This window comes from Glossina fuscipes, unplaced genomic scaffold, assembly GCF_014805625.2.
Source record: "Glossina fuscipes isolate IAEA_lab_2018 unplaced genomic scaffold, Yale_Gfus_2 257, whole genome shotgun sequence".
NCBI classification, from domain to species: domain Eukaryota; kingdom Metazoa; phylum Arthropoda; class Insecta; order Diptera; family Glossinidae; genus Glossina; species Glossina fuscipes.
In genome coordinates, this window is record NW_023998600.1 from 1,129,822 (window position 1) to 1,144,693 (window position 14,872).

General features: G+C 33.2%; 2 protein-coding genes across 6 annotated transcripts; both read right to left on the reverse strand.

Moving 5' to 3' along the window:
* Positions 1–5,475: 5,475 nt before the first annotated feature.
* On the reverse strand, positions 5,476–6,782 carry LOC119642790 (transcription initiation factor TFIID subunit 12). Of its 3 annotated transcripts, none has more exons than XM_038042062.1 (3): positions 6,713–6,782; positions 5,958–6,192; positions 5,476–5,891 (listed from the first exon to the last, which is right to left on the reverse strand). In XM_038042062.1, exons 2-3 carry the CDS (start codon positions 6,156–6,158, stop codon positions 5,571–5,573), a joined length of 522 nt encoding a protein of 173 aa, XP_037897990.1. In that variant the 5' UTR covers positions 6,159–6,192; positions 6,713–6,782; the 3' UTR covers positions 5,476–5,570. The 3 variants fall into 3 exon arrangements, with proteins under 3 accessions (XP_037897990.1, XP_037897991.1, XP_037897989.1); XM_038042063.1 differs by having other exon boundaries at positions 6,689–6,769; XM_038042061.1 differs by having other exon boundaries at positions 5,958–6,519; positions 6,689–6,760.
* Positions 6,783–11,674: 4,892 nt separating this feature from the next.
* On the reverse strand, positions 11,675–14,449 carry LOC119642799 (inosine-5'-monophosphate dehydrogenase-like). Of its 3 annotated transcripts, XM_038042077.1 has the most exons (7): positions 14,202–14,449; positions 13,963–14,143; positions 13,755–13,905; positions 12,648–13,299; positions 12,449–12,585; positions 12,045–12,370; positions 11,675–11,986 (listed from the first exon to the last, which is right to left on the reverse strand). In XM_038042077.1, the coding sequence occupies exons 2-7, from the start codon at positions 14,079–14,081 to the stop codon at positions 11,881–11,883; spliced, it is 1,491 nt and encodes a 496-aa protein (XP_037898005.1). In that variant the 5' UTR covers positions 14,082–14,143; positions 14,202–14,449; the 3' UTR covers positions 11,675–11,880. The 3 variants fall into 3 exon arrangements, with proteins under 3 accessions (XP_037898005.1, XP_037898004.1, XP_037898003.1); XM_038042076.1 differs by having other exon boundaries at positions 12,045–12,585; positions 14,252–14,449; XM_038042075.1 differs by having other exon boundaries at positions 12,045–12,585.
* Between the last annotated feature and the right edge of the window lie 423 nt (positions 14,450–14,872).

Consider the following 14,872-nt stretch of genomic DNA (forward strand, 5'->3'; position numbering starts at 1 on the left):
AAGTGATTCTAAATGTTTCAAAAATAAAAAGCGAGGCTATCTCAACTATTATATAAATCGGCCTGTACTTAATATATTCTCGCACTACGAGTGGTGTAGTGTGTACTAAAAAAATTTGAAAATATTAATTGAGTCAAGGATGATTATAAAATATTTTATAGCAGATTTTGTCACACTCCTGTTACACTCAATTATTTTAACCGTATAGAAATTATTTTTTAGACAACGTTTGAATGGAAAGAAATCTAAAATATGATAACTTGGTCCAAATATGATACAGATAAATTCTTTTTCAATCAACTTGTTATTTTTTATCATCTTCGTGACAACTCACTATAAATTTGGTGTTGTTAAAAAATAAAAGGGTTACTTTTCATGAAAACCATTAAATTGCAACGGATGCGAAGCTTATATTAATGTATATATGTATGGAACCGTTGCTCTGGATTGCTCACTGCTTCTCATCATCCAGTACAAAACATCGACATATTTATCCATATATTTTGTGAGAAAATTTATATTCAAAATATACTTTCCCATTTCATTCATGCTCCTCACGTTCTTTCAGTACCCTAAAATGCTAGTTTTCACTAATCCTTTTTCGAAATATATTACAAATGGCCATTCTTTCCTTATAGTAATCTTTTACTATACGAACGCCATAGGCGAGTGATACGATCCAATAAAAACTTGAATTAGAAAAGAATATGAAAATATCTCGAAAACCGCGATGCCGTTGCAGCGTGGTATGCAAAAACACGTGGGAAGACGCCACTGTACTTTTAAAAGGCCTCGCATGACAAATTGTAAGTTAATCTCAGGTCAAGTTCATCGAGGTACGCTATGAAAAAGGTCTGTGGCAAGTTTATCCTTGCTTGATCCATGCACAAGGTTAAAGTAACAACCGTATTCTGTGACCGCTCATTAGTCGTAAAAGAAAACAGTGTAATTTTTGTAAACTCGTATCAGGTTTGATACTCCGCATCGATAGTCGAGGATGGAACTCTTCAGTGCTAATCTCGTTACAAAACGTTATGACATGTGACGTCTCTACGATGTCGTTCATAATATGCCCGTAAATCTCTTACATATTTGTCTTATCGAAACCAATCTGTTATATGTTATATGTTCAACGTGAAGAGCCCACTTGCACGATGCGTCTTTGATGCTTACATAATTTACAATTGAAGTTGTTTTAAGAAAATTGGTATTAGTAGCTTTATTTTGATTGTTGAGGGAAATTTTTGTTTTATGAGTTTAAAAAAAAAAAAAATTAAATAAATTTCTGCATCCACGTTACATTTATAGTTTCTACATCAAAAAATCCCATGTAAACATTTCAATTTTTTTTTTTTAACTTTATAACTTTAAAAAATTTTTTTTTCATTTTAAGTTATTACGTCATCGTTTAAAGTTATTTTTTATCACGTGTCAAAAGCATTTCATTTTCTCCTATGTAACGTATGGCTGAAAAATGCCGAACACATTGGTTATGAAATCCAAAAATGCACATTAATTCAGGTATGTTTAAATGATTTGCCCACAAATAGAGCGAAATGATCCTAAGTTAAAATCCCAATAAACTTTTTAAAATTGAAAAATGCAACAAGATACGTCTTGGATTATTTATTTCACTTTATGGTCATTACAGGTATATACTTGAGTAGCGGGTATCCACGATTCGACCAAGATCGAATATCAATTTTTCACTTTTTTGTTTTTTTATCAAATTCATAAGAAAGAAATAAGTTTTGATGATTATTGGTGCATGTTGAAAGTAGAATAGAAGAATCTCACAGATAGCAAAAAGATTTGTTTGATTTAATTTTTTTTTTTTTTTTTTTTTTTTTTGCGTTCAATAAACACATGCGAAGAGTCCCCTACTCTACTCCCCCATTAGCACCATAATTGATCATTAGATTCACATAACATATCCATTCACAGACATTCTTTTAATCCTTTTTTTTGTCTTTACAATGTTAAATTTAAAAAAATTTCTTTGCTTTAATTTCATATTTAAAAAAAAAGTAGAAGAAGAAAACAAAAACTCAAAATGTACGTTACACACTTTGAAAGTTTCGATTACTTAATGATGACAAATCATTTTACTGATATTGCTTTTATATGTTAACCGTTATCTGCAGTTTCTATATTCCCTGATATCGGTACCTCACTCACTATACGTTAGAGCGTTTATTTAATATTATACATTTGCATTAGTGTATGCGTATACATTTGTATTAGTATATATATATATATATATATATATATATATATATATGCTTCACAAAATATGAAAATATTCAAGTATTTTTGGTATACAAAATGCAGAGCAATATGTATATTTGTAAATATCGATGAAAAAGATTAAAGGGACAACAACAACAAAATCATGCATAACTCCCTGAAATAGATAAGACAACGGTCGCTTATAACTTGTCATTCACTAAGGGGGTTAATATACTTAAAACTATAAAGGTACACGAATAATAAGAGATCCTAATCACATATCTATGAAAATAGGTGATAGGATTAATACCACAACGGAATTATTGAAAATGAAATGTTTTACTCGCGCTTTTTTTTTTTTTCAATAAAGCGATCCTCTCCCGCAGTGTATTCTAAATTTTTAACACTAAGTGCTCGAAGGTATCTAAATTATCTCAATAGTAGTCCAGTAAATAAATCAACACAAGTAAAAACATTATAATCGGGCAAGGCCGACCATTAAATACTCTACGACACTTCGCTCAGCACAATTATTCGCTCATTTTGGTAGATAAACGACACCAAAAGCTACACATTATTTTCATTCAAAGACACATTTTCCTTGAAAGCCTGCATGTTAGAGGACAGCCGTCGTAAGGCCCAAATCGTCGAAATTTAGTAAACTTAATTTACCTCTCAAAAATTGCACTAATCTTCAATTTCCGCTATAGAAAAGTAGAAATTATACATTTTCTCCTTATAAATGCTTGCTTTTCATGATTGCGTTTAGATGTTAGGTTCTAAGAAATAAATGCATGTCGCCCGAATTCCCTAATGTTCATTTCTTTGATTAATTCACTACTATGGACCAAGTGTTATCATAAACGATGTGCAATTAAGGCTTCTTCTGCACGAATTACTATTTATGACAAACTTTATGTGAAGCGGGGCGCAAGAAAGAGATCACCATCAAACATTAGCAATTGGACCTTTTTGGCATAGGAGGGGTTACATTTCCTAACAATCCTTATATGCGGTGACGTCCAAAAGAAAACCTATGTGGCCCAAAGTCGGCAAGGTTGATTTCTTTGCCAATTTAGTATTATGAACGAAATTGCATTGCAAAGTATTGAAAATTAGACCTCGTCACCATATAAAGATTCCGTTTTCGTAAGAACGATTATATCATAGATGGTTTAAAAAATTGCCACAGCTGAGTCAAATTTTTCATACCAATTTAGAATGTCGGAATATTATTACGCAACGAGTTTTGTCGAAAAATTTCGAAAATTGCACTTTTTCCTTATGCAACTAGTTTTTAAAATATGAGAAGTGAAAAAGTGGACCAATCCGTGTCATTAACAGCGTTCGGATCAAAATATATCATTGTATCATAGTATCCCAAAAAGGGAGATAGTCAGACAGACAGGTTATAATAAAAAGTGGGTCTATCTTAAGCCCTTGTCCAAGGTACTTATGTCCGCACAAGCTCAATATACCCCGCATCACAAGTAATGTACGATATAAAAAAGAAAAAAATACAACGTAATGGTTGTGGCTATATTATAAGAAAATTCCGAAAACTGTTGGTGAGCTTCAGTTATCTCGCATTAGTCGCTCCCTTTGCGCTGTCATCATCAATTACATCAATCTGCGATTTGAGAGTTAAGTTGCTATCAGACCGAAACCAATATGTCTATATTGTCTTCGTACTTATGTGAACTTTGCAGATGCATTCACTCTTGGCCAATTTAAAATAACCACACGTTGAGCATAACTGTGGGCGAAAATAACTTGAAACCATCCTTCCAACTTCTTCCCCTTGCAGAAACTTTAAGGCACCCCCGCTTCTATTTAGCAACGTACGTAAAATATCTTTCAGACAAAGAACAAAAGTTAAATGCTTGGGATCCGCCTGAGTGGCCGAGCAGCTAAGAGTCTCGACTAGCAACTCAATGGTCGTGGTTTCAAATCTCAATAATATTAATAATAAATGCTTGGACATGCTTAATCGACAAAACACTTAGAAAAACAAAGCAAAAAAAATATTATATATATTGTCTACCGGTTCTTGCTTGCCAATCTTGATTTCTCTTAACACCCGCACTTGCGTTAGTTGCAAGTAAGTCTTTGGTGTTTTTACAAGTACTTGGAGTTTTTGCAAAGAAAAATACGGCAACAGTAACTTCAAAACCAAATATCAAGACACAAACTCAAAACTTCAAATAGGAAATGTGATCTCCTCTAAAATAGCAGATCGTTTGTGAAAGTTTTCTTAAAAACATTTACACGCTTCCTCTCTCATTCAAGGACGTTACAAAGATGTACACCAGCGAATTATTGATCAACTTGACTCGCCGTTTACACATCATAATATTCTAAAGACAGGAATATTTTTATAGCCACCAACGAAGGATTATTCATTTTGCCAAAACGTTTACAGCGCCCAGAAGGCAGCATCAGAAACCCCACAAAGGATATATATATGCTTGACCAGCATCAATTTCTAAATCGATCTAAGCATGTGCGTCTGCCTGTCTTTCTGTGCAATGTCTGTTGTAAACATTCTCCTGGCTGCAAAAATGAAGCTATCGAATTCAAATTTGACAAAAACTGATCCCTCCAGTTTTGTGTTTATAAACAGATGAATGAAAAAAAATGTGAACACATACTCTATGGACGATGTTGTAAAACCTTTACAAAAATCAAAAAAATTCGCCACGCCTACTCTATTAGCAAGTATTAAAATTCAATTTTTTTTTTCAATACCTTTGAAAAGGTCAGAAACAAACTTCAAAAACTCCACAAAGTATATAAATTCTTTCAAATATGGAATATACTTAAACATGTCCGTCTGTTTACATGTGTGTCTGTGCAACTGTGTTGTATATGTGGTAAACACTCCCTCGGTAGCGAAAATATCGCCGCCAAATTTAGAAAAGAACTTGGGAGGGAGGACTCGTCCTCAACATCCACTCGCCTATACGAAAACAACTATTATTTTGAAAATAGAAAAAACCAGTTGCGTCCACTCACTATTTTGGAGCAATTTTTTCCTGTTTTTGCCTTTTATCGTAATGGGTTTAAAAATGTAGCCGAATATAATTTTCTTAATTTTTTTTTTAATTAAGAAAACGAAGTAAAAATTAATAATCAATAAATCTCCTCTTAGAGAAATTTTTTTAAAACTTACATAAAATATTTCATTTTTATTTTTTTTAAGAATTAACCCACAACGTAAGATTACTTTTTCTAAATTTTTATAAATATTATAAATAAATATTATAAATATGGGCACTTTTCAAGTACCCAGTCGCCCACGGTTACATAGTTTGTAATTTGAAACAAAAAAAGAAAAGAATTTAATATTTTTTAATAGTTTTCCTAATTAAAGCCAACCGTTGCTTATGGGCTTCTGTGATGGCAGCACGCTTATAAGGTCTTAATTCGTCAGTACCAAAACCGGGAATCCACATATTCCATTTGCGTTCTAAATGTAACTGAACATCGCGTACCTCAACCTTGGGTGCCTTACGATGTTTAGCAAATGCACAAGTTGCCTTTACGGCATCCTCTACAAAATCATCAGCTATCTGTAGTAAAAGCTCTTCAACGTCTTCATCCAGCTGAGCAGAAACATCAACTTCGCGCACCAACTCCAATAAGCGAGGTTTTGTTAAAATCTGTAGACGAAAAAATAAAAGGAATTCTTTATGTTTACTTTCAAGTATTCTTTCTAACTGACTTACCGGCTGACTTTCAGCTGCTGTTGCAGGTTTACTAGTGGCGGAAGTGTTACTTGAACTTCCAGCCCCGTTATTGCTACTGTTACTGTTATTGTTATTACTTGCTAAAGTATTTGTTCCGCTATTCGATGAATTGCCGACATTTGAAGGCACAGAATTGGTATTAACATTCGCCATAGGACTGTTCTGTGATGGTGAAGCCATAATGTCTTCTGAATCGTCACCCCCAGCTCCGTTGCTGTCGAATTTATTAAAAATATCGCACATTTTTATGTTCAATATCTCAAACGGTACTCTTTCAATACAAAATAACCAAAATCGTCTTTTTAATCTCAAAAAATTTGTATATTCTTAGGAAATTAACACAGAACAAGAAGAAAAACAATGCCCGTAATAGCGCTTATAAAACAAAATAAAGAAATAAGGCCGTAATGAAACGCTGGACATACGGTTTTACCAGTTCCCAGTATAGTTAAAAGGAAAGTGTAAACATAGGACGAGAAAAGCGGTAATGGTGTTTACAAAAGGACCAGAGTTGTTGGAGTGTCTTGTGATTGAAAATAAGCTGTAAGATTCAATAGGTTTTCAATTAAAAAAAATAGAAATTTTAAATAAAAGAGATATTAAGCGTAATGGCTTATGCGGTTTATGTTTATATGTAAATAAGTGATTTAGTGCAGTGTATACAGAATCGTCGTATAACAATTTTAATAGATAAAATACACAATATTTACAATGGATTTTTAAAGATCCTTAACCTTCTGTAGATGATGTCCGTCCGAAAAAAAGATTGACAATTTAACAAAAATGCGGAGAACGCACTGAAATATATTCACTTTGTTAATAAATAATGTAAAGCGAAGTTACCAAACGGAAAACAAGCAGAAAATGAAACACTTAAAACACCCTGTAACTTCGCGCTCTTTGCGTATTGAAACATAAAATTATATCACCAAAAATTATTGCGCTTATTGCAAAGTAAAACGTAAAATCATTCAAAAATCTTGCTCTTATTAAATATAAACGAATCACGACTTGCAATGAGCAAAGAAATAGAAAGTAAGAAGAAAGAACAAATGTGTTGTTAATACATTTTGGTTTCGTTTATTCATACGTTATAGTATGTAAACTAAATAAAATATTTTAATAAATTGACTTCGTGTTTTAGAAGATAATAGTAAACAATCGCAAACCACGACGGAAACTAAGGCGAATATATAAGATATAGTGGTGACCATGTACGGCACAAAAAAAGTACGTACCGTTTGACTACAAAACAACCTAGTATGAGGCTAAACTATTTAGGAAGTAAATTCTGCAATATGCTCAAAACGTCTAAACAACTATAATTATATATAATTAGTAAAAAACGTACAGAATCCTCTGAACGCCTTCGCCTGTAAAATTTGAAGTAAAATGTAAATGTAATCAATTTACGGCAGCTTTATTTTAGTGAGGCTACTAACTATCCAAAACTAACCCATCCAATCTAGCTCATCCGCTTTTTCCCTATTAGACGGACGTTTTCAACGGTGTTGGTCTTACATATCCCAACTTCTTAAGCTACCTAAACACTCCCTCAAGAAAAACACGCCTGTAATATTCATGCATTTTGAGCCCAACCGAAAATTCTTACATAGTAGTAGGTATGAAACCCTGGAAGAAAATAAACATTTGACTTATAAAGTGAAATTAAACAAATTTTTTTATATTGTATCTTTTGATGCCATTCTTATAATCTTCTGGGTAGTTGAAAAATTTTTTTATCGTCTTTTATCGGTGTTAGTGAAAAAAAGTGAATTTAGGATGAAGGAAAAATTAAAAAAAAAAAGTTTGAAAAAGAAAACCAAATTTTTAAAAATTTAAAAGAAAAAATTCAATATGGCCGTTAAAAGGAAATTCAAACCTTCCCCCATTACACCCCCAAACCTTATCTCAACTCGCCCCACAAAGATCTCAGCGGCCAATAGTTTCGAACAACAATATGCGTTCTTCTGAAGTCGATAGATTAATCTGCGATTAAAGAATATCTCGGTCCCTATCCCGATCCCTATGAATCTTATCAAGTATTTTGAAGAAAAAATGTCTAATTGCGCTAATACTCAATACGATCAAGCGTACAATAACACGAGTAATTCCGCTGGAGCTCCGTTTCTATTTAAAGCATGATTTCGTTTTTACAATATAAGACGTAACTTATCCCTTTTGGATTTTTACTTGAACTCGAATAATATTGATTTCTGCATCTTAAGTGAAGCATTTCCGAGAGATGATATTTTTTTTGAAGTCAAAGGTTGCAATTATACTTCAGACACCAAATGCCGAGATAAAATTTATCGTTTTGTTAGTATTCTAGTTAAAAAGGACGTCCATTTCAGACATATCCCCCACAATTCTGCTGGTTACATTGTCATCATCAAAACCAAAGAATCTTAAACTGAATCTTTTCATAGCATCATGCTGCTTTCCACCCCGTCTTAATGTACAAACTTTTTGTGATGGCCAAGGAGTTAATTAAAGTCAACATAATGAATCCTTCCTTTTTTCAGGAAGTTATCTCTCAGTGATGCTGTCCGTTACAGCTACACATTTTGTTACGAACAACTGCGCTATGTTTTTGACAAGATAAATTCAATTCCTCTCTAAAATTTTTATGTATACCACTGAAGGTTCCGTCGGACATAATGTATCTAGCTTTTTGGTAGTGAAGCATCTATCTAAAATAGTAGATAAAGTCAAAGTGGCCGAGGAAGTTTCCTCGACTTTTATTGAATTGCTTGCCATCAGACATGCTATTAAGGTGGCGATTACTGATGGTATCAAAAGAATTGTTATTTTTTCGGATAGGAAGTCAGCTCTACTTCTACTAAATAAAAGAGATGCAGAGAATCATTATGAGTTTGATAAACACAGGATGTTATCTGAAACTCAAATGGATAACTGGTACCTTGTTTGGATACCTGCTCACTGCCGCTTTTTTTTTTTTTTAAATGAAAAAGCCAGCTTTCAACCAAAGAGGGCCCAAGTTGATGGGACAATCTTGTCCACCAATCTTGTACTCGCAATGAAGCAACACGGGCAATTCGCAACTACATCTTTCAACAAGTAAATGATGAATTTAAAAAGATTGCGCATGTTAAATCCAATCGCCTTTTCCAAAATATATATCCCACTTTTCAGTTTCAGCCTTTACCAAAGGTTTCCTTTAATTCCTGGAAAATTAAAATTCTTTATAGACTCAGGAGTGGTCACAAATATAATAAAGTATAGTTATTATTATTATTATTATTTTAATTTTAGACTAATGAATTGAATTCTTAGACTAAAAAAAAGACATTGAGCACTAGCAACACAGGCTATCGGCTCAAAAGAATAGTTAAAAATGATTCATGCTACACCATGTGATATTTGTGAAGTTTGCAATATTATCGAGTCTGTTGAGCATTTAATTTTCATGTGTCACAGACTTGGTAGTATTAGAGGTTGTTTTACCTTCTTTAAGTTATATGATGGTCTCCTCGATCTATTTGTAGCAAAAAATGTGGGAAACTAACTTGCTTTATTAGAAAAGCGAATTTATGGCTTTAAATTATTTTTTGCATTCAATCATTTTCTATTGCGATAAAATTCCTTTTAATTCTTACCAATAATTACGACTGTTCATTATCTGGTCATATAAGCCACAAATTTATTGGGTTCGCCATCTTAACTCAATATCCCAAAAAAAAAAGAAAAAACAAATTTCAAAAATGCAATTGAACACTTCAAAAACTTTATATCCTTATAAAATAATTTATTACTCTCTATTTTTTATTTTAGGGGCATTTTCATCATTAAAAAAGAAGGTGATTCAGGCAAAACGATAAAAAGCACTAATGAAACGGAGGGGAGAACTGGGAATAAAATTCCGAGTACAGCTGCCATTTAAAAAGTGTTTACTGGAACGGACGACATACATAGCAAGCATAAAACATTGCGATTAGAATCTTTTTTTATATAAGGTATATGCTATTGGAATGCCAATATTGATCAGAAAGACTAATATGTTCCAATTGCTGATTTTCGGCAAGGAATACATTTGTCAATGTTCGAAAGAATATTTTACCCAGCACATCGGAAGGTTGACCCTATACAAGAAAGCGTTTTGCGTGATCGTTACTTGTGTTATTAAAAGAAAACCCACATTTTCGTGTGATTATCGCTTCTATATTTGGATCAAGAACAAATTGATCCGGTAAACATATTCAATACTTTGAAGTACAAATACACCGTTGCAAAATGTATTTTAATGGAATTTTCGATTATGCTCTCAGAAATAATAAATACAAACATTTATTATAATCCATGCATGATTGATGTCGCAATCTCTACCCACATCGCAAACTTCGATAGAACCTTTTTTGGTTAGAACACGGCAATTCGCCACCATCGATAGCCAAATGCACAATAGAATGAATTTCCTTAAAAAAAAAAATCAAAATAACTTCGCAGGAAGTGCAGTTGAACGAGGAACATTTACCGAAAATGCTTTTAAAAAGCTCATATACGAAATATTAATTTTTAAAATATTGTCGTTGAATTTGGCTTCTTTCGGAATTTGCCCACAAGTGTGATTATTCTTTAAAATGTGCACCAAACCAACTTTTGATAGCGAAAATAAAGAAAAAATATAAGTTTGCTTTTCAATTTTGTGAAGAATGTTTAGTTTGAAACTTTTTTATTGGATTTGCCGAGATTCCATTTCTCAGAGTAAAATTTACTTTGCGTTATGTTTCTTGTGGATACCGGGGAGTGACTTTTGGCTTCATTGAGAATAAAATTCTATTTCTCAGAGTAAAATTTACTTTGTTGCGCATTTTCAATTACAGCGGTTTTTTCTTACAAATGTAACTCTGACCGATCAGTACTAACGCGAAACATGAGTTAATTTGCTTTCGCCTGACATGATAGATAAGAAGAAGATTATATTGCACCTATCGTGAATACGAAAAAGAAAATTTAAAAGTAAAGCTTAGCCGAATATTCCTTTTACAGAACGAGCAAATGTCCACAACTTAATGGTAATCTTAGCTCAAAACCACATTGTAATGCAAGAATTTTCTATAATACGCAACTTTATTCTCAACGAAAATATCACGTTTGTTCTACAATGGTAATATATTCCCACTTATAAGAATATTTCATCAGATAAGCCAATTTAAATTACATTGACATAAGCACTTCCAATAATTGGCAGGGCGACATAGCATTGATAAATGTACAATATGCAACTTCTAACACCTTGATTGTAAATTTTCATTTTTATTAACTGCTTTTCATTCAAAATATTAGCAGAATGGAATACGAGTACAGAAACGCTTACAAAAGGGTAACACTTCCTTCGGCAAAGTTTGCATTCGAAAATGGTAATACTATAATAAAATTTTTTCAAGTGCAAAAGGTGAAACTATAAAGAAGTTACATTTAAAAGTTAGATTATAATTTGAAGAGATACCCCTTACGAGAAGGTTTGAAATGAAGTAGCAAATTTAATTTTATATATTATATAGGACAAGGCTTACATACAAAAATTTTGTATTTTGTTAAAAAACAACTTTTGTTAACTAATTTACATTATAAAGGGTAAAAATCGAAGTCAACGCAACTCTACAAATTTTGAAAGAAATGAACATACCGTATGAATAATCAGCTGACAATGTAAATAATTTAAACTGTAAATCTTATTTATGTATAGAACTTCTTTATAATTTTCAATAACATTTAGTTAATTAATCTCATATAGAATATGGCATAATATAAGTGAAGAGCCCAGGAGCCCATATATGGGTAATGCTATGCTATTTTCTAATATAATAAAATGTATTTATGCGTCCGTCGGTTGGCATCCGTTCCGTAGTGTGTTTATTATGCTTCGTTACAATTGTGTTTAAAAGAGTCGCTTTTCGTAAGAAAAAAGACCATGTACGTTGCCCTCTACTTGGGCGGAATGTGTACGTTTCATAAAACGAAGCTTCCCATTATAAATCGATGCTCTAGAAAAATGGTCATTTTATTTTTAGAATTATGTGATGATTTTCATAAGGAACTCACCTTAGTGCACTAACAGATGGTACACCTATGTCCTGCAAGCTGTGCTGCAATCCCACCTCGAGGTAAGGTAGATACCGTAGAATGGAACCTTTATCTACGATGCACCCACTAACGCCTTGTGCTATTTTTAATTTGTCTATATCATTGTGATAATAACGAGACATTGCGGCACCTTTGCCATCATGTCTTTCCATAGCTTCTACAGAGCCCATGCCCCGGTATTTCTTTAACCGAACTCCGTCAGAAAAGAAATACTCACCAGGTGCCTCAGAGGTTCCTGCTAAAAGTGAACCCATCATAACGGCGCTAGCACCTAAAGACAAAGCCTTAACAATATGACCTATAGATTGGATTCCACCATCAGCAATGACGGGTACCCCGAATTTTCTGGCAAATCTAGATACCTGATAAACAGCAGTGGCCTGAGGACAGCCACACGCCATTACTTCTTGCGTTATGCAAATGGAACCCGAGCCCATTCCAACTCGCAAACCATCTGCACCAGCATCAATGAGGTTTTTGGCTTGTGCACGTGTTACCACTACAAATCCAATAAATTATATCAAAATTTCCAAAATATTTTAACGCAAAAGACAAACATACCGTTTCCTGCTATTATCTGCAAATCTTGATAAGTGTTTTTAATGTATTTGATCATTTCAATTTGGTAAACAGAGTTGCCTTGTGAAGAATCTAATACAATTACGTCAACTCCGCTGGCTACTAATAATTCCAAACGGTCTTTGTCGTCCGGGCGGGTTCCGATAGCTGCGCCAACTAATAACTGCTTGTTACTGTCTTTTGAAGCACTAGGATACGAACGAGCCTTCTTCAAATCCGTGCGCGCAATGAGAGCCACTAATTCGCCATCTTGATTAATGATAGGTAACTTGCCTTTTTTACTATTTTCTAAAATTTCATTAGCTTTCAAAAGATTAATGTCATTTGAAGCAGTGATAAGATCTGTGGTCATTATAGCGCTCAATTTTGTGTCTGTCTGATTTTCGCGAAAATCTATATCCCGCGAGGTAACAATGCCCAATAGTTTTCCTCCCAATTTGCCATTATCGGTGATGGGGTATCCGGTGAAACCGTTTTTGCGTCTTGCTTCCAGCACATCACCAAGAGTATTTTCCGGTGACATTACAAAAGGATCACGTATAAACCCGTGCTTGTACTTCTTAACTTTTTGTACTTCATTGGCCTGATATTCCGGTGTACAATTATGATGCAAAATGCCAATACCGCCACATAACTAAAAACGCATAATGCATGTATACGTAGAAATAAAGTAAGCAAAGGTAAATAAGGAAATTATCTTTCTTTTACGGCCTGTCTTATATAAAGACTGGTTAATATAAACCGCTTATAACCTATGAGGCGCGGGCCTGTAAATTGGTTGATAGAAACCATTTTTTATTGGCTTTTTAGTTGTTTACATTAGACTCCTGATCAATATTTCTTACAATTTCCTAGTCACACTTCACATGTTGTGCAAACGAGTCGTGTCTATATTTTGTCGTTTGTTTCCTTCTCGTTCTTTTTGGAAAAGACATACTAATCCCTATAACAACAGGAACGGACGAACGGACAAAATTAAATTTGCGAGTTTACTGTTCCTAATTTATATAGTGCGGCGCCAAATCTAATAAAGTGCGTTTGTAGATGTTATGTATAAAGAAAAATTTCTTTTTAGCTCTAGATACTTACAGCCATGGCTATAGCCATATCGGATTCAGTTACAGTATCCATTGGAGATGATACCAAGGGAGCTTTTAAATGAATCTGCTTTGTTAACGGTGAAGTAAGATCAACCTCATCGGCAGCAAAATTTATATAGCCCGGCAATACTAGAAAATCGCTGAAGAAAAAATGGCAAATTAATTCTAGTTTCCATGCTAATGATATACAAACTCACTTATATGTCAGACCGTCCGTATTGGCGAACAATTCATCACAAGACAAACCGTCTCGTAGGTTATCTTCTTCAGTAAGAGTACTTTCAAATCCATTTCTGTCCGCTGTTGAATATGACATATTGGCTTTTAGGGTTTCAATTATATTTTACAGGAAAACGAAAACTTTGGCACATGAAATTCCTAGAACGTAGAATCGTTAGTAAATATTTAATTTTTAACAAATATACGATTTACATACACCAGCATGCACATACACCTTAGTCAATGGAGCGAAAATGTACTACGCACCTACAATTCTGTTTTGCTTTTATTGTAATTTAATAAATATTGGCTGTTTAATAATAACCGTTAGAAAAAACATCAAAGTAACATCAGAAATATTTGTCAGATATAAAAGATAAGTCAGAAGCACGTTTTTTTACTAAGCCAAAACACCTTTGGAGAAACGAGCGAGAAAAAAAAGCACTGAAGCACTAAAGCAACTGAAAAAATCAAGAAAATGTTTAGATTTATATTCAAAATTCTCTCCATTTCTTTCTCTCGCAAAAGAAAATTACAATAACAACACTAATAATAATTTAAAGAAACTCTCCCAGAGCAAACAAAATTTTACAATAACAAAGCTAGCAATACCTCAATAGTGCCAAGTAGTCAAAGAAATTTCTGAGAGCAAAAGAAATTTTTACATCAACTGAGCGAAAGCTTATTTTATACAATAGAATAAACTTCGAAGCCCAACGGCCCTTTTGACGTTTGCGAAACAAGTAAACAAAGAACATCCGACTTTGACAATCAGTAAATTAATCAGATGTTTTTCCTTTTTCTATATTTCCAAGTATTTTAAAAAAAAAAAAATTTTTACAATTAAAAAAAATAAGTATGTATATATGTATATATTAATCCCATCCG